At 54.7% G+C, this 21,816-nt stretch overlaps 1 protein-coding gene and 1 long non-coding RNA gene across 2 annotated transcripts in view; one reads left to right on the forward strand and one right to left on the reverse strand.

The window, feature by feature from the left end:
• The window catches only part of MACROD1 (mono-ADP ribosylhydrolase 1), a 144,788-nt gene extending 135,715 nt beyond the window's left edge, over window positions 1-9,073 (reverse strand). The window contains 3 exon segments of the mRNA XM_045485716.1: window positions 8,627-8,714; window positions 8,717-8,800; window positions 8,803-9,073. Of these exon segments, the coding sequence (XP_045341672.1) occupies window positions 8,627-8,714; window positions 8,717-8,800; window positions 8,803-8,931 (301 nt within the window). The 5' untranslated portion in view covers window positions 8,932-9,073.
• Window positions 7,660-21,492, forward strand: LOC123601887. The gene is made up of 2 exons (XR_006714282.1): window positions 7,660-7,803; window positions 21,144-21,492. It is a non-coding gene; the product is annotated as an uncharacterized LOC123601887 (long non-coding RNA).
• The last annotated feature ends 324 nt before the right edge of the window (window positions 21,493-21,816 follow it).

The following is a 21,816-nucleotide window of genomic DNA, read 5'->3' on the forward strand; positions in this document are numbered from 1 at the left end:
GGAAATGGGCGACGGGGACTAAGAGGAACGATTCTGCAGTTATAAAATAAGTAAGTCACAGGGAACGAAAGGTACAAAAAAAAAAAAAAATGCTTGGGGCGCCTGGGTGGCTCAGTTGGTTAAGCGTCCGACTTCGGCTGAGGTCATGATCTCACAGTTCGTGGGTTCGAGCCCCGCGTCGGGCTCTGTGCTGACAGCTCGGAGCCTGGAGCCCGCTTCGGATTCTGTGTCTCCCTCTGTCTCCGCCCCTCTCTGGCTCACACACTCTCTCTCTCTCTCTCTCTCTCTCTCTCTCTCTCTCTCAAAAATAAATAAACATTTAAAAAATAATAAATAATAAAAAATTTTAAAAAATGCTTTTGCCAGATATAGATTACAAACTCTCCCCACCGCCAGCTAAGGGGCCAAGGATATCCGACCGTGGATGGCACCCAGTGTGGACGGTCCCCTCTGTCACTAATGTGTTTCTATGCTCCCAGCCCATCTCCCTGCCTGGAGGGAGGACCCAGAGGGAAGCAGGCTTCTCAAGGGGCTGCTTTCCCCGCTGGACATGTGACCCCGGGCACAATCTGACTAACAGGTCAAGGGCTCCCACATAAATGCTCCTTTCTTTGTGTGTTGGGGGGAGGGTGTTGGTATTTGGAAAAGAGCTGAAGTGCTTCTCCAAGGCTTGGCTGTCCTCTTCTGGAAAGCAGGGGGCGGCGGGGGGGGGGGGGGGTTACAGAAAACTCTTCCTCCTGTTCTAAAGAAAAGCAGAACAGGCCTAGTTGGGTACATAGCAAAGCACTCAGCTGCTGGCGGACAGAACCACTGAGCCAAGGACAGACTGTGGAGCAAAGGCCAGGCTCTGCCGCGGCCTGATAGTCTGAATGCAGAGCAGTTAGTTAATAAATATTTACTGAGCACCCACCATGCACCAAGCCCCGCGGGTGGGAGGCAGGGGGAGGTTTGGGGCCTGACCAAGCAGAGGGGAGGCGGGGACAGATTCCTGGAGGAGGTACCTCTGACTCCTCGGGTCTGCCCCAGAGGCTGCAAAATTGCTAGAGAAAATCCCGTGGCGAAACAGAAGGCTCCCTCTAAATTCCTGATCGCCTCCCCTGGAGGCCCAGCTGCTCCCCCTCGCCCTTCTCCCCTTTCCCAAGGACCCTCCCCCCACATCCAGAAGATGCTGCCTCCTCCTGCTGGCTGGGAACTGGGCCACGGCCCCTGCCTGGCCCTCCCTCCCTCAGCCCAGGCTGCCTGCTCACCTCCCAGAGGCTCCTGCGGTTCCTCCTCCCCTGGACTGTCCCATCTGTGCCCTCAGACACCCCCTCGTGGCCTCTCGTGTCTCAAGGTCACAAACCCTCCCTCAACCGTGCACTCTGCACCCTGCAGCCGAGGCCTCCTTTCTGTCTCCCTCCTCCACTGTCTCCACTTCCTCCCTCTCCTGCTCCCCTGAGCCCTCACCAGTCTCACCAAGGCCAAGGTCAGAGACACCACACAGGTCACATGGCCCCATGCAGGGGCCCTCTTGTCTTCCCGTATGCACTCAGCATCCCCCCTTCCCCTCAGGATCCCTCCTCTCCTGGCTCCCACCCCACTCACCCCTACGGTCTCCTTGCTGCCTCCCCTCCTCCTTAATCTACACCCTTTCCCTGGTGTTCACATCCATCCCGTGCATTCAAAACCCTCCTTCGGCTAATGGTCCCGGGGCTACACCTCCAGCCCCTCATCTCTCCGCCGAGAGTCCTATCCTCCTTCCCCCCAAAAGTGGTTTGTTCTCTCTTTCACTCTTCTCCCTTCTCAATGAACAACCCCCAACTCCGCTAGGACCCCAAAACCAGGGCTCCTTCCTTTCTCCCAGTCCCCTGGTTCCATCAAGCTGCAGGCTGTTAGATCTATCCCCACAATACCCCCCAAAACCAAGCCTTCTGCTCACCCCCAGCAGGGGCCAAGGCGCTCTCATTGCTCCCTAGAACCACCTGGAAGCAGTCTACTGCCCGGGCACTCCCCACGTCCACCCGATTGCCTGTTCCTCACACAGCAGCCCAGGGACCTTGGGAACAGAATTCTCTCCACTTAAAGCTCAGTTCAAACTGCAAGTCCCCACCAAGGCCCACATGACAGCCACGCCTCTCCCCCAACCTCCTCCACGGCCTCCCTCCCCATAACACTCCACTCTCCCTCTTACACCTCTGCAGTCCACGCACCAATCTCCTTTCAGTTCCTCCCACAGTCAGACTGTTTCTTGCCTCAGGGCCTTTGTACCTGCTGTGCCCCCTGCCTGACCTTCCTTTACAGGCCCCTCCCAGCTGCTTCCCCCACCCCCAGAGTAGCCCCTCCCCTACTGGCTATGCTTTATTCCTCTCCTGACCTTGGCCGCTTGGGGATCTGTGGTGTTTACTTTGGATTCCCACCATCTGGCACAGCGCATGGCATGTGTGAGCGCCGATGGGCATCTGTGGGATGAACCGATGAATGAATGAGCTGAGACCTGAATGTTGAGGGCGGGTTTGCTAAGACAACAGAGCCTTCCAGGTGGAGGAGACAACACAGGCAAACGCCCTGAGGTAGGAGACAGCATTCGGGTGGGGAAGTGGAGAGAGATCTAGAACAGCTGGACCAGAGAGCAAAGGCAAGGCTGCGGCAGCCGTCTCGGCTCATCTCCCATCTGAAGAACAGAGACAGTGGAAGGAACACGCTGGTCCAAGCCGCTCCTCGGTCCCGCTGGGTTTGAGTTCACGACCTCCCGACATCACGTTCACGGGCAGGTCACTCGCCCTCTCTGAGCCTCAGTTTTCTCATCTCTGGGATAGGGACCGGGCAGGCTGGCCGTGAATGACAAGGGGCTGTCAGGGCGTCTGGAAGCTGCAAAATGCAAGACACAGAGCAGATACACGGCCCTTCCTGCGAGCGGAGACTCGAAGAGTGCAAAGCGAAACAGGACGAAATTGGGGGGGGGAGGGGAGGGCTTTTCTTTTCCAACGTGGAGGCGAAGAGGAACTTTGTGAATTATTTGGGTGCCCACATTTGCCATCTTGCACGCTTGAGACCAAAGATATCCCTGCTCAGAGGCTTTGGCACGCCCAAGCGTGGGGTTCTCCCAGCCTGCCGAGAGACACTGGAGGGACTGGCCAGCCAGGACCGGGGCCAACCCTGCAGGACTCCCGTGTGCTGAGTCCCTCTGGCTGGGCAAGCCAGGACGGGACCCAGGCCAAGGCTCTCGCGACACTGTCCTCCCCGGTATCTGGGGCCTGGTCTGAGGGGCCCACCACCCGCGCAGCCCGCACGGCCCCCTCTAGCAAAATCCAAAAGATGGCTCCACCTCCCAGCCTGTCTCTTCCAGTTCACGGTCCCCAGGCACACACCTAGCGTGGGAGGCACGACGTCCTCATCTCCAGAGCGAGGCTGTGGCCTGACGGACCCCTGAGGAACCACACACGGCACTGGTCTCTGATTTACGGGGAAGGAGAAGCCAATGGTGACTCCCCCCCCCCCCCCCGGGCTCCGAGGGACCAAGGGTCATCCTCACTGCCTTGGCTTCCGCTGTCAGATAAGCCCCACACATTTATAACATTTTCTTCCTCCTTTTGCCAGAAGGACGGATGCAGACTGAAGGCACAAGCGAGTTTTATTTTCCTTATAAAAGATGTATAACACACGTTTTAATTTTCTTTTTTGGAGAGGCGAGAGTATTTCGCAGCTCAGTGAGACAGGTGTTGCAAAAAGATGTTTGCAGTAAATTTTGATGGGGAGGCCTGACCCCGGACGGAGCGCTCAGCGGCTCTCGGGCACGAAAGCCGGGCTGGAGGAAGTAGCCTGCGCCAGAGCCATAAACTGCAGCGGGCGAACGGGAATTCAATGATGTGTTTTAAGAAGTGTCTTTATGGCACTTTGCTAGATGGTGTTCAGAAAGGTGAGGGCCGGCTGGCACAGAGGGAGATTCCTCTTCTGGAGAAGGCCAGGTGGATGGGGCTGATAACGGCAGGGCTCGGGGAACACAGCAGCAGGGGCATTAATCACCCGGGCCCAATGTCCCCCAAGAGCAGGGCCTCGTCGAAATCACGGGCGACGGGGAGACGGGGCATGAGGCACCTCGGAGCTTTATTGCTCTCCCTGGGCCCCCGCGCCTTCGCCCGTGCTGGGATAGGCCAAGGCTGCTTCCCCAGAAGACAGGTGGGGGAAGACACGCCCCACCCACCTACCCCCCCCAGTTCCCAGACGTGCCTGTGGATTTCCCCAGTTCGGTCATCAAAGCAGAGAAACCATCCACTCTGCATGAAAACCCACAGGGGGTTGAAATTAGTCCTCGTCCCCTTCCCAGTGAAAAGCGGGGCCAGAACAGGCGAGCGCGAGCTTGCGGAGAGGAAACGAGGCTCAGGATACACAGGTCGGGGCTCCAACCCTTGAGACCACGAGGGAGACAAGTTTACACAGGCCCAGTGTTGCTGTGGCCAAAACAGAGCAGAGACGGGAGATGGGCCTGAGGGGTGGCAAGAAAGGGGGCCGCTGGGGACCCTTGGAACACCGTGGGGGCCACCATATTCAAAATGGTTTCTTTTTTTTTTTTTAATTTTTTTTTTCAACGTTTATTTATTTTTGGGACAGAGAGAGACAGAGCATGAACGGGGGAAGGGCAGAGAGAGAGGGAGACACAGAATCCGAAACAGGCTCCATCCAGGCTCTGAGCCATCAGCCCAGAGCCCGACGCGGGGCTCGAACTCACGGACCGCGAGATCGTGACCTGGCTGAAGTCGGACGCTTAACCGACTGCGCCACCCAGGCGCCCCTCAAAATGGTTTCTGATGCGAGCCCAGCACGACCCACGGAATCAGGTGCTGTTGGCCCCGTTTCGCAGACGGGGAAACCGAGGCACGGGGAGTGTGGAGGCAGGGGTGCTGGGGCTTGCCCATGTCTGGTGACACCAATGCCCACCCTCTTTTTAGCAGTTCGCTCTGCCCCCACTGCAGGTCAGAAGGAGGACCTGTGGCCCTTCTCCCGAAGGCTGCACCCCACCCTGTGGGGACACAGCCCCTGGATGCCCCCAGTGCTCAACCTTAAGTCCCCTCGTGCCCAACTCCCTTTACAGTACAACAATCTTCTGATAAAAAGGCACTATCTGGGGGGATGATGAGGCCCCCCCCATCACCGAGGGAATTAAATTAGGGAAATTATCCTCTGGCCAGTAGAATGAGATACAACGGAGAGCTCCCCCCAAAGACTGTCTCCTAGCCAGGGAGATCCAGCCTGGTGGTTTTTACTTACCCAGAGGGAGAATGGGTCTACACAAGTGGCCAGTCAGCTTAAGAGGGAGGAAGAGAACACCTAGAGGGAGGCAGAATTCGGCCATGTGTCCAGGGGACTCACGGGGCCAGGAGCTGAGACATCCTCCACCCAGGGCCCAGGGCAGGCGCTCGGCACTACAAAGAGACTGAAACGCTGAGCGAGTGACCGACCGCCCAAGGAAGGGACTCCTCGGTGGGCAGGCCCACCCCTTGCAGGGAAGCCCTGCCCAGCCGGCCCAGGCCGGTGGGAGCAGCTTCCGCAATCGTTCACCCAGCTCCGCAGCTGAGAGCACAGGCCGCTGAGCGAACTCAGACTATGCTTTGGCTTCCACGTGGCTGTTCCACGGGGAGAGGAGGCCCCGCCCAGGCACACGCGAGTTTCCAGACCCAGTGTGATCATATCTCCCTCCGAGAGCGCCGCGTCAACCTTCTGACGCTCCATCAGGCTCCCGTGAGCTTGGTTACTGGGTGCCAGTCTTCGAGAGAGGATCGTCTCAGGCACAGACAGGCCTTTGGGGGCCTATGTCCGTATATCCCCGAGAGAAAGGAGAGCATGTGTCCATCCAAGGCACGTACGGGAATGATCAGAGCAGCGTTATTCCCAACAGCCCCGAACTGGAAAACGAAACGCCCACCCACAGAATGGGCACCCGAAGTGGGGTAGGTCCACACCATGGCATACTACACAGCAATAAAGAAAAAAAAGCAGAATGAAGGAAAGGTGTGGGGGCCTCCCCAGGAGGACCAAGGCTTGGACCCCAATCAGAGGCAGGGTCCAGCTAAAGCGGCTCCCCGGGGGGTGGTGCTTTTAAAAAGATGCCTCGGATTCTTTGAGCCTCCTCTCTTCCAAAGGTAGAGACTAATTTCCCTCCCCTTGAATCTGGGCCAGACTCCATGACTCCATGCTAAGCCCAGAATAAAACAGACGGGTCGGCGTGGGACTTTGCAAACTAGGTCACAGAAAGGCACCGTGGCTTCTGGCTTGGTCGCCTCACGCTCCCTGTCTTGGGTTACGTGCTCCGGGGGAAGCCAGCTGCCATGTCGTGAGGACACCCAAACAGCCTCGTGGAGAGACCCCCCCCCCCCCCCCCCCCCCTGCCCGCGGTGAACTCAGGCCTTCAGCCGACGGCCACTTTATGTGAATGAGCCACCTGGGATGTCTGTAACTAAGTCCCAGCGGGCCTCCTGGAAACCCACACAGAACCACCCCGCTAAGCGACCCCTAGGTTCCTGACCCTCAGACACTTGAGATAATAACCGTCGTTTGCCGTTTTAAGCACCTGAATTTGGGGATAACCTGTGACTCAAAAATATTTCACTAAAACACACAGATCACCCCGACAAGCCTGCTGGGGGTCTTTGCACCCGGGGCCACGGCTCCTGGGGCAAGGCTGCCCCCCCCACACTGCCCCCTGACTGGATACTGGAGCTCAGGCAGCACCATCTGCCATGGTTTCTTCCCAGCAGTAACCTCTGTCTGGCACCGCCCCATTGGCTTGACCACATTTTCAACTGTTTCCTTCCCCTAGGGAAGAAGCTTCGTGAGGGCAGGGACCTCGCCTATGTCATTCATGACTGAATCCCAGCAGCAGAACAGTGCTGGCCGCATAGAAGGTGCTCAGTAAAAATGGATGAATGAGGGGCGCCTGGCTGGCTCAGTCAGAAGAACATGAGACTCTTGACCTCGGGGTCGTGAGTTCAAGCCCCACGTCGGGTATACAGAGTACTTAAAAATAACTAACTATACTTAAAAAAAAAAAAAAAAAAGGATGAATGAATGGAAATCCCAGCTCCAAGCAGAGACACCACAGTAGTCTGGGAATCCCTGGCCTGTCAGTTTCACAAGGTCTGGAAGTTTTCAAGGGGCACCGGGGAACGGGAGGGGGCGGGGAACTGGATCCTAGAAATAGTGGCAGATCCAGGAGCAGGTGGCTGGGCCCCTTGCCTCCCTCGCTTTCTTTCCCACCAAGCTGGCTTGCTGCTCTCTGACAGGGAAGGGGAAGCAGGCTCCCCCGTGGGGACAGTCCCTGTGCCAGGAGTCTCTGCCAGTTCCCCCAACCCCCCGCCCTAACCAGTGTTCTAGGGCCAGGGCTGAGGGCACGACGGACACTGTGTGCATGGAGCAAAGTCAAGTGTTCTGCCCGAGCTTTAAGATCCCGGTGAAGGAACACTATTCACGACAGGGGGAAGTCATCTTGAACTCTACCTTAATTCTGAGAGGCGCCTTCCCTTTACCTCCACCCCCCACCCCAGGCCAGCCCCAGGCCTGCCTGGCCAGACCCGCCAGACCGGTGGCCGCACCCACTCCACCACAGGGGCCCAGCCAATGAGCCACCTCCCCTGTGCTTTTGAAAGGGAATCCAGCCAGGAATGGTTACAGGAGCTCTCGGAGCAGGCTGTGAAGGGCAGGGGCAGCTGGGCGGCCTGACTATTTGGGGCTCTACAGGCCGGGTTCCCTCCCTTCGCTGTTCCGTGCGGGGGCCCAGAGTCCAGCCCTGGGACTCATGCCCGACCAGGACTCACGACCCATCCCGGAGCGGTAGGAAATGGCTTGATTCCTGGGGGTGTGTGTGTGGGGGGGGGGGGGTCACTGTTCTCACAGACATAATGCCCCATCCCTCCCTGCCCTGCCTCTCCCCCACCCCCCAGCCCTCTGTCCCCCAGGAATGGGGCAGAAACTGTTCACAAGTGGCCAGAGGCCAGGGATGAGGGCAAAAGGGCACTACATCATGTGCCCAGAGAGACAGGCCTGCAGGGTAGGGGCGGGGTGGAGGTTGGACTGGCCTGCCCAGGGAGGCCACTCTGTGGGGGCCATCTGATCCTACCAGGTGGGACCCCAGACCCAGAGCTGTCCCCCTCGGCCCACTTCCTGCCACTCTGCCTAAAATGCCACCACTTGAGAAACCATGCTACACAAAGCATGGGGAATTCAGGAGCCCAACGTCAGCTCTGCCACCAACTCCCAGTGACCTTGGGCTTAGCAGCTCAGTTTCCCTCCTGCACAACGGAGTCAGGCAGTAGGTCCTGGATGATCTCTGGGGGTGCCCTGGGACCCATGCGGGCGGGGTAAGGCCGTCCTCCTCACACTACCCCCGACAGGGGGCCAGGACCTCGTACGGAGTGAAGTGGTTTGCAGCGGGGGGGGGGGGGGGGGGGGGGGGGGGGGGGGGGGGGGGGGGGGGCCGGGCGCACGGGGGAGGGGGGGCGTGGCTGTGAGTGGAGGGGTCCATACTGGGGCATACGAGGCCTTAACTTCCTCGGGCCTCCCGGGTGGAAGAGGCTGCGGGCGGGGTGCTGTCCAGCCGGGGAAGGCCACGTGGGGCCGCCCTCGCCCCTCGCGCCCCCCTCCTGCTGACACTTACATTTTGCCTCCTTCCAGTCGGTGGAGGTGCTCAGGTCCACCTTCGCCGCCATGGCCAGGGGGGCCCAGGTGCGCACCCCGGCTCTCCTCTCCGCCCCACCGCCGCCGCCCCCCAAGCCCCAACTCCCGCTGGGGTCCGCGCGCCGGGGCCGCAGGCGCCCAGGGACGCCGGGGGGGACCGCACGCGCTGCTGCGGGTCCGCGTGGCACCCGCCGAGGGGCCGGGCCAGGGGCGCGGGACGCAGAGCAGCTGCCCCGCCGCGCGCAGCTGTGCCAGGCGGCCGGACACTTGGCTCCGCAGAGACATGAGCGGGCGGCGCGGGGCGGCTCCCCGCCCACTTGGACTCTATTTACGGTGCTGGGAGAGTCTCTCCCTGAGCCGCTCGGGACCCGGTGGTGTGTGCACGCCCGCGGCGACCGGCTCCGAGCCGCCGGGCCGCGCGGCCAGAAACCCCGAGCGCGCCGCTGGGCACCCTGGAACTTGTAGTCCCGGCCGCCCGACGGGCCCCCGCACTCGTATGCACACGTGCGCGCCCCGCCCGGACCTCGCGGGTTCCAGGCGCCCGGGATCGCGCCGCGCGGGAGGCTCCTGCTTCTCAGGGGGTCGCGCGGTGGCCTGGCGCCCCCTCGGGGCTCGCCGCCAACTTCCCGGTCTGTGGGGCCGCCCGCCACCCCCAGCGCGGCTCGGGCCCGCCTCTGCCCTCGGCCCCCGCCCCGGACCCTGGGCGCGGCCGCACCCCATCCCGCCCCCCATTCCGCCGGAGCCGCGGTCCCGGCCCCCCCGCCCCCCCCCCCCGGGGGAGGTGACAGGCAGCGCCAACGGGTAGGTCCGGTTCGGCGACTTTCCCCAGGCAGCTGGGCGGGGACGCGGCTGGAGCCAAATCGAGAGCAGCCTGGGAGGCAAGGGGTGGAAACAGTGGAATTGGAAGGCAAAAAATTAGATTTCCAGGAGGCGTTCTCGGTGGAAGAATTGGAGGGATGTTTTCTTTGTATTTTTTTCTCTCATTTTTTACGAAGACGATGACGATAGATTTTTTTAAATATAAATATGCTTGTTTTTCTGTGCTATTAATATTATTTGATAAATATAACAGGTATTTTTACAACCTGAGGAAGAGCCAGGGTGCCAGAGAAGGTTCCAGGACCAGCTCGCCACACTGGGGTCCACAGGCCTCTCGAGACTCGCTTCTTGAGCTGTAATTTTTTTTAAGTAGGCTCCCCGCCCAATGTGGGGTTTGAACTCAGGTCCCTGAGATTAAGCGTGGCATGCTTTATTGACTGAGCCAAAAGCAGGCGCCCCAGGGCTATAAATTAAGAAAGACAGGGCTCAGGGCTTAGGTCTGGCTGGTTGCAGACCTGCCCCTGTGCTCCAGGCCTCTCTGGTGCGGGATATGGCAAGAACCCTGGGACAGGGCTGTGGGGAGGATCACACAGTGAGCTGCGTGGTTACAGCTGGCACCACCGGGAGGACCAGCACAGACCTGCCTGCAGGGAGGAGGCGGTGATCAGCCTGGGACGAGGGTGGAGAGGGCAGATCAGAAGCCAGGGGCCAGGAACGAAGGGCCAAGGGTCCCCAACTCTCCAGGACCACTAGTGAGGCCTGCACGCTCTCTGGAAAAGGCCAGCAGGATGTGGTAGTCAGGCCCCCAGAATGGAGGTCACGTCACCACTTATCACTTCTCCTGTAAGTCAGCAAAGCAAGAAGGGCCCTGCCAACTACCAACTACAACCCGGACAGCACCCATTTACCGGACGCTAGGTCCCAGCTGGCACTGAACTAAGAGCCCTACTTCCTTTTGCTGTATCTCCACGAACTTGTGATGTGCTCCCAAGGGCAGGTGAGGCAGCCCTGCCCCAGGGCACGGATGAACACTGGCTGGCGGTCCACGTGGCCGATGAGGGTCGGAGCCCAGACTTGGACCTGGTTGGTTGGTTCTCATCTGTGGTCCGGAAAGCAATTACGCAGATGTCGCCGATTCAAAAAATGAAGCGTGGCTGACTCGGTGTATTTTCTTTATCATTATTTTTTTAATGTTTATTTCTGAGAGAGACAGACAGACAGACAGAGCATGAGCAGGGGAGGGGCAGAGAGAGAGGGAGACACAGAATCAGAAGCAGGCTCCAGGCTCTGACCTGTCAGCACAGACGCGGGACTCGAACCCACAGGCCACAAGATCATGATGTGAGCCAGTCAGACGCTTAACCGACTGAGCCACCCACGCCTGCCTCCGATGTATTTTTTTTATCACTGGTGTAACAAGTTTCAGCAACTGTAGTGGCTTAAACTATACACAATGTATTATCTTTTTTTTTTTTTTTAATGTTTACTTATTTTTGAGAGAGAGACAGAGTGTGGGCGGGAGAGGAGGAGCAGAGAGGGAAACACAGAATCCAAAGTAGGCTCCAGGCTCTGAGCTGTCAGCACAGAGCCCGACGCGGGGCGCGAACTCATGAACCTCGAGATCATGACCTGAAGTGAAGTGGGCGCTCAACCGACTGAACCACCCAGGCGCCCCACAAATGTATTGTCTTAACATTCTGTAGGACAGCAGTCTGACAGGGGTCTCACTGGGCTAAAAATCAAGGTGTTAGCAAGGCTCTGTTCCCTTCTGGAGGCTTTTTTTTTTTTTTTTTTTTTTTTTTGGTCTTTTCCAGCTTAGGATGAGGCACCTGCATGCCATGGCTCACAGCACCTTTCTTTCATCTTCAAAGCGCACGATGTTGCCTCTCCCCAACCATGCTTCCATAGTGGCCCTTGCCTGTGACTCTCTTCCACTTCCCCATTTTCAAGGACCTTGTGATTCTTACCGGCCCCGCCAGGGTAATCCATGACAAGCTCCCTCCTTAAAGTCTTCTGATTAGAAACATTAATTCCATCTGTAACCTTGATTCCTCTTTGCCACGTAAAAGGCTCCAGGGAGGAGGATGTGGACATCTTTGTGGAGCCATTAGTCTGCCTACTGTACCCTTCCTGGCGTGGTCTGGGGAAGAAGATACAGGGAGAGACAGGGGCCTCAGCCATAGAAAACCTTGGTGCCCAATCAGGAGGCTGCCTTTATGCACAGAGCATGAAATCTACATCCCCCACAGCTAGGCCTCTGAAGTGCCCGGCACACCCTGGGCATCTGTACCAGTCCACACCCTGGGCATCTGTACCAGTCCACACCCTGGGCATCTGTGCCAGTCCACACCCTGGGCATCTGTACCAGTCCTTCTGTTTCTTTTGCTGGGATTCAGCTCTGTTCTCACATGGCAGCCAGGACAGAGAAGGTTTCAGCTCACAGCCCCCCAAGTCTGGTCTAAGAGAGGCCTGGGCCCCACACTCCTGGGTGGATGTGGCCAGGGAAGCATGGCTCTGCCCCGGCAAGGCAGGACCTCCTTGTGGAGTTTGAGCCTTATCTTTTGAAAAAGGTAAAATGATGCCAGCTATCAAAGATGTGTATGTGTCCGAGGTATTCCAGGCGGAGGGATGCACAGGAGGAAAGGCACGGAAGTCCACGGAATGCCGAAGCTTCCAGCAGGGCTATAGTGTCGGATTTCATCAGCTGAGGATCTCTAATGTTGGAGAGGGGCTCTCGGGGAGAGAAAAGCTAGCAACTGCTGCTTGTGTTTAAATTAATACTGTATTGGGGCGCCTGGGTGGCTCAGTCGGTTGGGCGGCCGACTTCGGCTCAGGTCATGATCTCGCGGTCCGTGGGTTCAGGCCCCGCGTCGGGCTCTGTGCTGACAGCTCAGAGCCTGGAGCCTGTTTCGGATTCTGTGTCTCCCTCTCTCTGGCCCTCCCCCGTTCATGCTCTGTCTCTCTCTGTCTCAAAAATGAATAAATGTTAAAAAAAATATATTTAAAAATAAATTAATACAGTATTTATTAAACTTATAAATTAAAAAAAGAACTCGTTTTTCTTAAACAGCCAAGTGCAACTTGCAAATCTAGTTTTCTATTTATAAATCTACTAATTTTTGTATAAAAATAAGAACAATTACTTTCACTTATTCTTTGATGAATATTTAATTAACTCATAGGTTCAACAGATTAATTTCTAAAAATGCATACCAATTACAAACTTAGGTAATTAAATTCCCTAATAGATTTTAAACTACATTTTACAGAGATAAAACAGCTGATCTTCTCAAACTCAACAGAGGAGACCTACCCATCTAACAGGGATATATATAAGTATTTCAAACAAGGATGCTTTCGTTCTTTTTTGTTTTTTTCTTTAATGTTTATGTATCTACTTTGAGAGAGAGAGAGAGAGAGAGACAGAGAGAGAATCCCAAGCAGGCTCTGTGTTGTCAGCAAAGAGCCGGTCTCAGGGCTCAATCTCAGGAACCCTGGGATCATGAGCTGAGCTGAAATCAAGTGTCAGACACTTAACCAACTGAGCCACCCAGGCGCCCCTTTTCTTCTTTTTTCTTTACACCCTGAGAGGGGCTGTAGGATGAGGGCACTCTGTCCCTCCCCGAACCTTACTCTGCCCTCCCCAGCCAAACATATTTTTTTCTAATCAGTTACACAGTTCCTATATACTAATAGATTACACTTGTAAATATCATAAATCAATTATCTTAAATGTTCAAATGCTGTTTATAAACTTAGATCCTTTTGTACGGTGTCAGTTATCCATTGCTGCATAATAAACTACTGAAAACTCACTGGCTTAAAATGATCGCCAGGGCGGGGTGCCTGGGTAGCTCAGTGGGTTGAGCGTCCGACTTCAGCTCAGGTCATGATCTCACAGTCCCGTGAGTTCAAACCCCGTGTGAAGCTCTGTGCCGACAGCTCAGAGCCTGGAGCCTGCTTCGGATTCTGTGTCTCCCTCTGTCTCTGCCCCTCCCCCACTTGTGCTCCCTCTCAAAAAGAAATAAGCATTAAAAAAATAAATAAATGTAAGCCGATTTGACAACAAATTATATTCATAAAAAAATAAAATGAATAAAGAAACTTAAAAAAATATGGAAATCCCCCCCACCAAATAGAGAAATTAATTAATAATAATAATAATAATAACAACCAGGGCATAGAGTCAGCAGTTTGGTCTGGGATAAGCTGGAAGGTTCATCACTCTTGTGGCTTCAGGCCTGTGACAACCTAACTGGGGCGGGGGTCCCAGGATGGCCTCACTCCCATGCTAGCAGTTGGTGCTGGCTATCAGCCAGGCCCCTTGGTTCTGCCCCACAGGCCTCTTATCCTCCAATAGGCTAGACAGGGGCAGCTTCACGGCATGCTGGTCTCAAGGACATTCTCCGAGAGGGTGACCGCTGACGCTGCAGTGCCTCTCAAGGCCTGACCGGGAAATCACACTACATCACTTCCACCACGTTCTCTTGTTTGATGTGGGTCACAAGGCCAGCCGAGATTTGAAGACATGAAAAAAGAGACACAATCTCTCTCTTTTTTTCGTATTTACTTATTTGAGAGAGAGAGAGAGAGAGACAGAGCACAAATGGGGGAGGGGCAGAGACAGAGGGAGACCCAGAATCCAAAGCAGGCTCCAGGCTCTGAGCTGTCAGCACAGCACCCGATGCAGGGCTCGAACCCACAGGCCACAAGATCATGACCTGAGCCAAAGTCAGATGCTTAACTGACCGAGCCACCCAGGAGCCCCGAGGCGTGACAGCTTCATTGGGAGGAACAGCTGAATCTCCTTGCAAAGGCAGGCGTACGGGGATGGGAGGAATTATTACAGCCATTTGATCTAATTAAAACCACAAATCAGGGGCACCTGGCTGGCTCAGTCGGTAGAGCATTCGACGCTCCATCTTGGGGTCATGAGTTTGAGCCCCATGTTGGGTGCAGAGAGTACTTAAAAAAAAACAAAACACCTCACAAATCAAATGGGACCGATGGACTTAAGTGTCTCAAAACCTTAAATAAACACTCCGATATTGGCACGATGTAACCAAACTTATTCCTAAAACTTATCCCTTGGTATTCCTGAATACCAAGATTCTGGGTTTGCTTTGCCAGCTTCCAGCAAGCATCTCAGGGTTTGCTGAGCCACCAGAAGAACAGATTCCCCATGACGGCAGGGCCGAAGGCACAGGGGAATCCGGGACCGCCATATAGTGAGGGTTTCCTGCTACTAGTCTGAAATTTAAGAGCAGAGCAGGACCCAGGTCTAAAGGGACCCCCAAGCCCACTCCTCTCTCCAGGAGCTTACCTGTACAGCCCAGTGCATCCCTCTTTCCTGACAGTCCCTCAGGTTTCAACCCGACCCCACTTTTACCAGGTTGCCTTCCTTCTTTTTACCACTTCAATGCAGGTGGGGGAGCCCCTGTGCCTCCCAGGTCCCCTAATATCTTCACTGTGTGATCCCAGTTTTGTGCCTCCCTCCATCCAGGTTGTAATGCTGTCTTCGTATTTTACTTTATCACCTGCCTATGTTCCATTTTACTGCCTGTGTCATTGGCCAGTATTGCACAGTCATTACAATGGGAGGCGTCAAAGGGAAGACTGGATTATGAGGTTCCAAGTGTCCAGCTTGGGTAACTATAAATCACGGGCCTGGACGGCAGAGGGCGCCCCTCCCCGATTCCTCTGGGGGCGGGTCTGTCATCTGGAGAGGGTTGCAGGCTTTAGCTGTCCCCCACCCCCTCAGACTTCAGAGAAGACCTGGGAAGAATGTGGATGCCGAGGGGACCCTTAGCTTGAAGTATACAGAAACCTCGACTAGTAACGTGGGGCTCAAACCCACAACCTGGAGAGTCGCGGGCTCCACCATGGACTGAGTCAGCCAGGTGTCTCAACTGTAACAAATTTAAACAACACAATGGAAAGCAAAGGCCCCATGGGGTGCTTGGGTGGCTCAGTGGGTTAAGTGGCTGACTTCGGCTCAGGGGTTCACAAGTTTGAGCCCAGCATCAGGCTCTGTGCTGACAACTCAGAGTCTGGAGCCTGCTTCAGATTCTGTGTCCCTCACTCTCTCTCAAAAATAAATTTAAAAATGTTAAAACATTTTTATTTAAAATTTTTTAATGTTTATTTTTGAGAGAGAGAGAGAGAGAGAGAGACAGAGCATGAGCGGGGAAGGGGCAGAGAGCGATGGAGACCCAGAATCAGAAGCGGGTTCCAGGCCCCGAGCTGTCAGCACAGAGCCCGACGCGGGGCTCGAACTCACAGACCGTGAGATCATGACCTGAGCCGAAGCCGGACGCTCAACCGTCTGAGCCACCCAGGCGCCCCAAAACGTTTTTAGAAACAAAAATCAGGCTGTTAGGGTGAGCCGTAACCCAATCTGAGTAGTGTCCTTGTAAGAAGGGGGAAGTTGGACACATGGAGACACACGGAGGAAAGACCATGTGAGGTCACAGTGAGAAGGCAGCCATCTGCAAGCCAAGGAGAGAGGCCTCAGAGGAAACCAGATCTGCCAACACCTTGATCTCAGACTTCCAGAACTGTGAGAAAATAAATTTCTGTTGTTGAAGCCACCAAAAGCTGTGGTATTTATTTACGACAGCCCTAGCCGACTAAATACAGCCCCCTCTCCCCATCCCAATCCACAGAGGTATGTATCAATTTTGGTAGTCAGCTAGGTAACCTTCTAGTCTCTTCCCGCGCATTTGTAATCGCATATGAAGATATACACGCACAAATTTCTTTCTTTTCTACTTCTTTTCTTTTTTTTTTTTTTTACAAAAATAGGATTTGGCCATACACACTGTTCCACAACTAACTTTCTTCATTCCACAGTACATCATGGGCATGTTTCCGTATCAGTAGCTCCTCAAGCATTCTCTTTTAAAATGTTTATTTATGTTTTGAGAGAGAGAGAGACACAGAGCACAAGTGGGGTAGGTGCAGAGGGAGAGGGGGACACAGAATCCGAAGCAGGCTCCAGGCTCTGAGCTGTCAGCACAGAGGCCGACGCGGGGCTCAAACTCACAGACTGCGAGATCATGACCTGAGCTGAAGTCACATGCTTAACGGACTGAGCCATCTAGGCGCCCCCGAGCATTCCTTTTAATGCTCACAAATATTCCATTCTCTGGGGCAGCATCCTGTTTTCTTTCTTTTTCTTTCTTCTTTTTCTTTCTCTGTCTCTCTCTCTCTTTCTTTCTTCCTTTCTTTCTCTTCCTTCTTTCCTTCCTTTCCTTTCCTTCTCCCTCTCCCTCTTCCTCTCCCTCTCCCCCTCCCTCTCCCTCTCCCGTTCCTTCTCCTTCTCTTTCTCCTTAGCTTAAACAACAGAGGTTTCTTTTCTCACAGTCGTGGAGGCTGAGAATCCTCGAGTAGGGTGCCAGCATGGCTCAGGTTCTGGTGAGGACACTCCACATGGCTTACAGATGGCGGCCTTCTTGCTTGGCCTGCTGGCTTGTCCTTACATGGCAGAGAGACAGAAAAGAAGCCCTCCAGGGTTTCGTGTTATGAAGGCACGAATCCCATCACGAGGGCCACCTTCCAAAGTCTCTGCCTCCAGGATCATGACAGTGAGGGGTGAGGGTTTCCGCATAGGAATTTGGGGCACACGATTCCGTCCCGAGCAAGAGGCAGCATCCCAGCATCCTCCACGGATCCCCTCCAGGGATGCACATGGTTACCATCCCTTTGGCTGTCACAAACGGGGCTGTGATATACATCCTCGTGCCACCAGGCTGGGCTTACCTGTGGGATAAATTCCTAAGGGTGGAATTGCTTTTTTATTTCGAACTGATGTTGCTAAGTGTAGCTTCCCACCGGCCAGATATGAGCGGGCCCGTTTCCCCACACTCGCTATCTCCACCACTTGGTAGCTCTCGAAAAACTGGTGATGGAAAGGAGACGATGAGCTTGTGACATCTGGTTCTGCGGGGAACCAACCATTTGGTCCAGAGGATAAGCAGAATCGGGAGCGAAGAAGTCCAGGGGAAAAAAAAAAAAAAAAAAAACATCAGAGAGCCCCTCTCGGAAAGGCCAAGGGACCCACAGTGGGAGCCAAAGGGTGACAGGTTTCGTTCGCTCATTTGCCACATGCTTACAAGTGTGCACAACGTCCCAGGCCCCAACTTCGCCCAGCGGTGAACAGATCACCGGCCCTGCCCTCTTGGAAGCCACGTCTAGTGCAGGAGACACAAAGTAACCAAGTCAGCTAGTACAAGTCATTTCAGGCAGCGCTTGGAGCTGCCGAGAGAGAAAGAGAGAGAGAGTGAGTTCAAAGAGCGGAAAAGGGCCAGAGAGGCCGAAGCCTGTGGAGGTGAGGGGAAAGGGGGAGGACCGAGTGCCACGTGGGGTGTGGATTCCACACCCTGGGACACCTCTGGAGGGTGTATTGGTCAAGGTTGAGGACCGGCTGACTTTTTTTAATTAAAAACATTTTTTTTAATGTTTATTTTTGAGAGACAGAGACACAGAGCATGAGCTGGGGAGGAGGAGAGAGGGAGAGGGAGACACAGAATCCGAAGCAGGCTCCAGGCTCTGAGCTGTCAGCACACAGCCCGATGCGGGGCTCGAACTCACGGACCGTGAGATCATGACCTGAGCCGAAGTCGGACGCCCAACCCACTGAGCCACCCAGCGTCCCCAGGACCAGCTGCTTTTTAAGGGTGCCTCTCGGCAGCCTGAGAGACAATGGCACTGGGACAAGGAGTTGGGACAGAGCTGGAGAGAAGTGCACGGAACAGGCACAGCTCTGTGTCAGCAGGATTTCTAGCATCAGCAGAAAAGAAGGAAGCAGAGAAACAGCCCTTGGGGGGCGGGGGGGGGGACCCTTCTGGCTGTGTATTGTTGTGTGACAAACTACCTTAAGCTACTCTGGTTTGACGGCGGGAAACAACAGCCATTTGATTGAATCTCGTGATCTGTGGGTTAGGGCTCAGCTAGGGGATTCTTCTGTTCCAAGTGGCCTCGCTGGGGACACTGTGTGGTACTCAGCAGGAGATGCCGCTGGGCCGGAGGGTCCAATATGGCTTCCCATTCATACCTGGGCTGGGATGGCTGAAGAGCTGGGGCCTTCCGTGTGGCTAGCTTGGGGTCCCTTAGCCAATCAACCATGGCAGCCTTGGGGCAGTCAGACTTCTGACATGGGCAGCACAGGGGCTCCAAGAGGGAGTGTCCCAAAAGACAGGAGGAGGAAGCTGGCAGTTTTATAAGGCTTGGAACCTGGCGCAGTGACACTTCCGGTGTATTCTATGGGTCAAAGTGATTGCAGAGGCCACCGAATTCAAGGGACACGGACTCCCTTTTTTTTTTTTTATTTTTTTTTCAACGTTTATTTATTTTTGGGACAGAGAGAGACAGAGCATGAACGGGGGAGGGGCAGAGAGAGAGGGAGACACAGAATCGGAAACAGGCTCCAGGCTCTGAGCCGACAGCCCAGAGCCCGACGCGGGGCTCGAACTCATGGACCGCGAGATCGTGACCTGGCTGAAGTCGGGCGCTTAACCGACTGCGCCACCCAGGCGCCCCACGGACTCCCTTTCAACAGAGGGAGGTATCCGTGAACTTGCACTATCCTTATGTCCCAGAATGCTCCTTCACAGCCTTCTCTTAGTGTTGCCTGTCATATTATGTGCCCTGATCAATTTATTATTAATTTTTTGAGAGACAGAGAGCAAACAGAGGAGGGGCAGAGAGGAGAGAGAGAGAGACAGAGACAGACAGAGAGACAGAGAATCCAAAGCAGGCTCTGCACCATCACCACGGAGCCCGATGTGGGGCCTGAACTCGTGAATTGTGAGATCATGACCTGAGTTGAAATCAAGAGTCAGATGCTTATCCCCCTGAGCCACCCAGGCGCCCACGCCCTGATCAATTTAAATCTGCTTGCCGTGTAGCAGGCTTCACTCCCAAGTTTCAACCAAGCTCAGTCGTGCAAGAAATATGTCTTGTGTTTCCTTGGGTGAGACTTCTCAGCCTCAGTTCACTCGGGACCACGTAGTTGCAGGCAGCTGGCCTGTGCACGGTAGGATGTTCGGCAGCATCCCTGGCCTCCACGTTGTGACGATCACAAATGTCTCCAGGGATACCTGGGTGGCTCAGTGGGTTAAGCACCTGACTCTTAACTTTGGTTCAGGTCACGATCACGGGGTTTGTGAGTTCGAGCCCCGTGTTGGGCTCTGCGCTGACAGCACGGAACCTGCTTATGATTCTCTCTCTCTCCCTCTCTCTCTGCCCCTCCCCTGCTTGCACGCGCTTTCTCTCAAAATAAATAAATAAACTTAAAAAAAAAATTTTTTTTTTTTTTTTTTAATGTCTCCAGACATTGCCCAATGTCCTCTGGGGGCAAAATTGGCCAGCTTGAGAACCTGAACCTTGGGACCAACCCATTCTGACTCCAGCTCCCTACCCAGCCCCCTCCCTACCCAGCTTGTGAGGAAACATTACCCCAGTTACGACAAGGATTCTCGTCGGGGGATCTCGGGTTGCAGGGGGAGAGTGTGTGGCACCCTAACCCTTAGGACCTCCAGTCCACTACCATGGCTGTTGTCAGTGTCCTCACTGGGCTCACCTCCGCGGTTCCCTGAATCCAAAGAAGCTCTCCTCCCACCCCCCAACCCAACCCTGTACCTCGCAGAGGATACGGCCTGTGAGCACAGGCTCTCTCACGTGACGTCCTGCAAACTTGTCCCCTCTGACTCTGGTCACCCGCCGGCTCAAAGTTTCCCAATCGAAGCTAGAAGACGGCTGGAGAGTCTGTGGGTCTATGCCCAGCTGACGGGGTTTGCTGACAGACCGGACGTGGTTGTGGAAGACAGGGGTGAAGGACACCTCCAGAGTTTTCAGCGTGAACCAGTCCAAGAATAAGGAGGACATTGATGGGAAGGAAGTCAAGGGAGGGACGATTTGGGGGGAGAATATTGGGAGCTCCGATTTGAACACATCGGGAAGTCCATTAGCCACCAAGTGGAGACATTAAGGAGACAGCGGGGTGGACAAGCCTAGAACTTGGGAGCAAGATCTGGGCTGAAGATAGAATTGTGGGAGTCATCTGAGATGGTATTTATAGCTACGAGACTGACTGAGATTACCCTGGGAGGGAACGTCAGTGGTGAGGTCCCAGGCTCGGCTCTGGAGCTCTCATACGAATAATTATCAGATAATAATTACCATCATTTTATTCTTTGAAGCATCTGGCACGCTGCCTGGCTCCGTAGACAAGTTCACTGAATGGAACAGAATGCTGTGGCACTTTACTTCCCCCCCCCCCCACACTTTCCCTGCTCCTCAGGATTTAGATTCTACCTCAGCAGGAGAGCAGGGAGTTAGAATCGCTCGGTTAAGTGCGCGTGAAAATATTCTTTAGGCATTTTTCAGAATCCGGAATGGAACTCTGCTCTCGCTTGCTTGCAGAAGGAAAACCAGGCTGTCTTAAATTCCCAGTCCAAAGTCAAAGTTCTTACCAAAACAAAATTCCGCGTTCCACAGACCCCGAGAGTTCTGAGCGGCAACGATTCCCTAACCCACATGCTCTGGAGTTTGCTGAGCTCCAGCCCGTTTTCCTTCTTCTGATGGAGGGGGAATTTTTTATTTGGGGGGGGGGGGGTGCCGTTCTGCAGAGAATTTGGTCACACACGTTTACCCCTTCAGTCTCTCTTTCGCTCCAGGATCTACGACCTCAGAATCGACTCCAAAGACAGGCTTCGGCATCTTGCTCCCCACCCTTGAGAGCAGAAAGCACCAAAATAGCAGCATGAATCACTCGGAAACTGTCATGTAATGCACATGGGCCAGGACACCTTCTGCGGCACAGCTTCTGCTTGTGTTCCAGGAATCTGGGGAAGGGGACACTGGCGGACCGCACCACCGCCTCCCCGTCCCACTCGAGAGAGCTCTGAATCTACAAAGAGATTTGAAGAAGCCCAAGTCGGTAAAAAAATTCTAAGAGCTGACATTTTTTAACATTCAGGAGTGACTGTACCGTGACCTTGGGTAAACTTAAGCTTTAGGGTCCTCTCTTCACAGCCCTTCTGATTTGTATTTTTGTCTTCTCAAAGGCGGCTTTCAAAATTTCGTTTTGGGTCTGACAAGACTTGAGTGTGGATTATTTTGTCCTGTCCTCAGAGTAACCTTGGGAAGTCCTTGGAACTTCATCATCTCCGTTTACAGGCAAGGACACTAGAGCATAAAAAAAGCCTTCTTTGGGTTCCTTGAAAATTTCAAACTTGTTTTAACCTCAGGGCCTTTGCACCTTCTGTTGTCCTGTCTGGAACTCTGTTCCTGGCTGGCTTCTCATCACTCCAGGTCCAAGGGGCCTTCACTACTAACCACCTGCCTCTA

Source organism: Leopardus geoffroyi, chromosome D1 (assembly GCF_018350155.1).
Source record: "Leopardus geoffroyi isolate Oge1 chromosome D1, O.geoffroyi_Oge1_pat1.0, whole genome shotgun sequence".
NCBI classification, from domain to species: Eukaryota; Metazoa; Chordata; class Mammalia; order Carnivora; family Felidae; genus Leopardus; species Leopardus geoffroyi.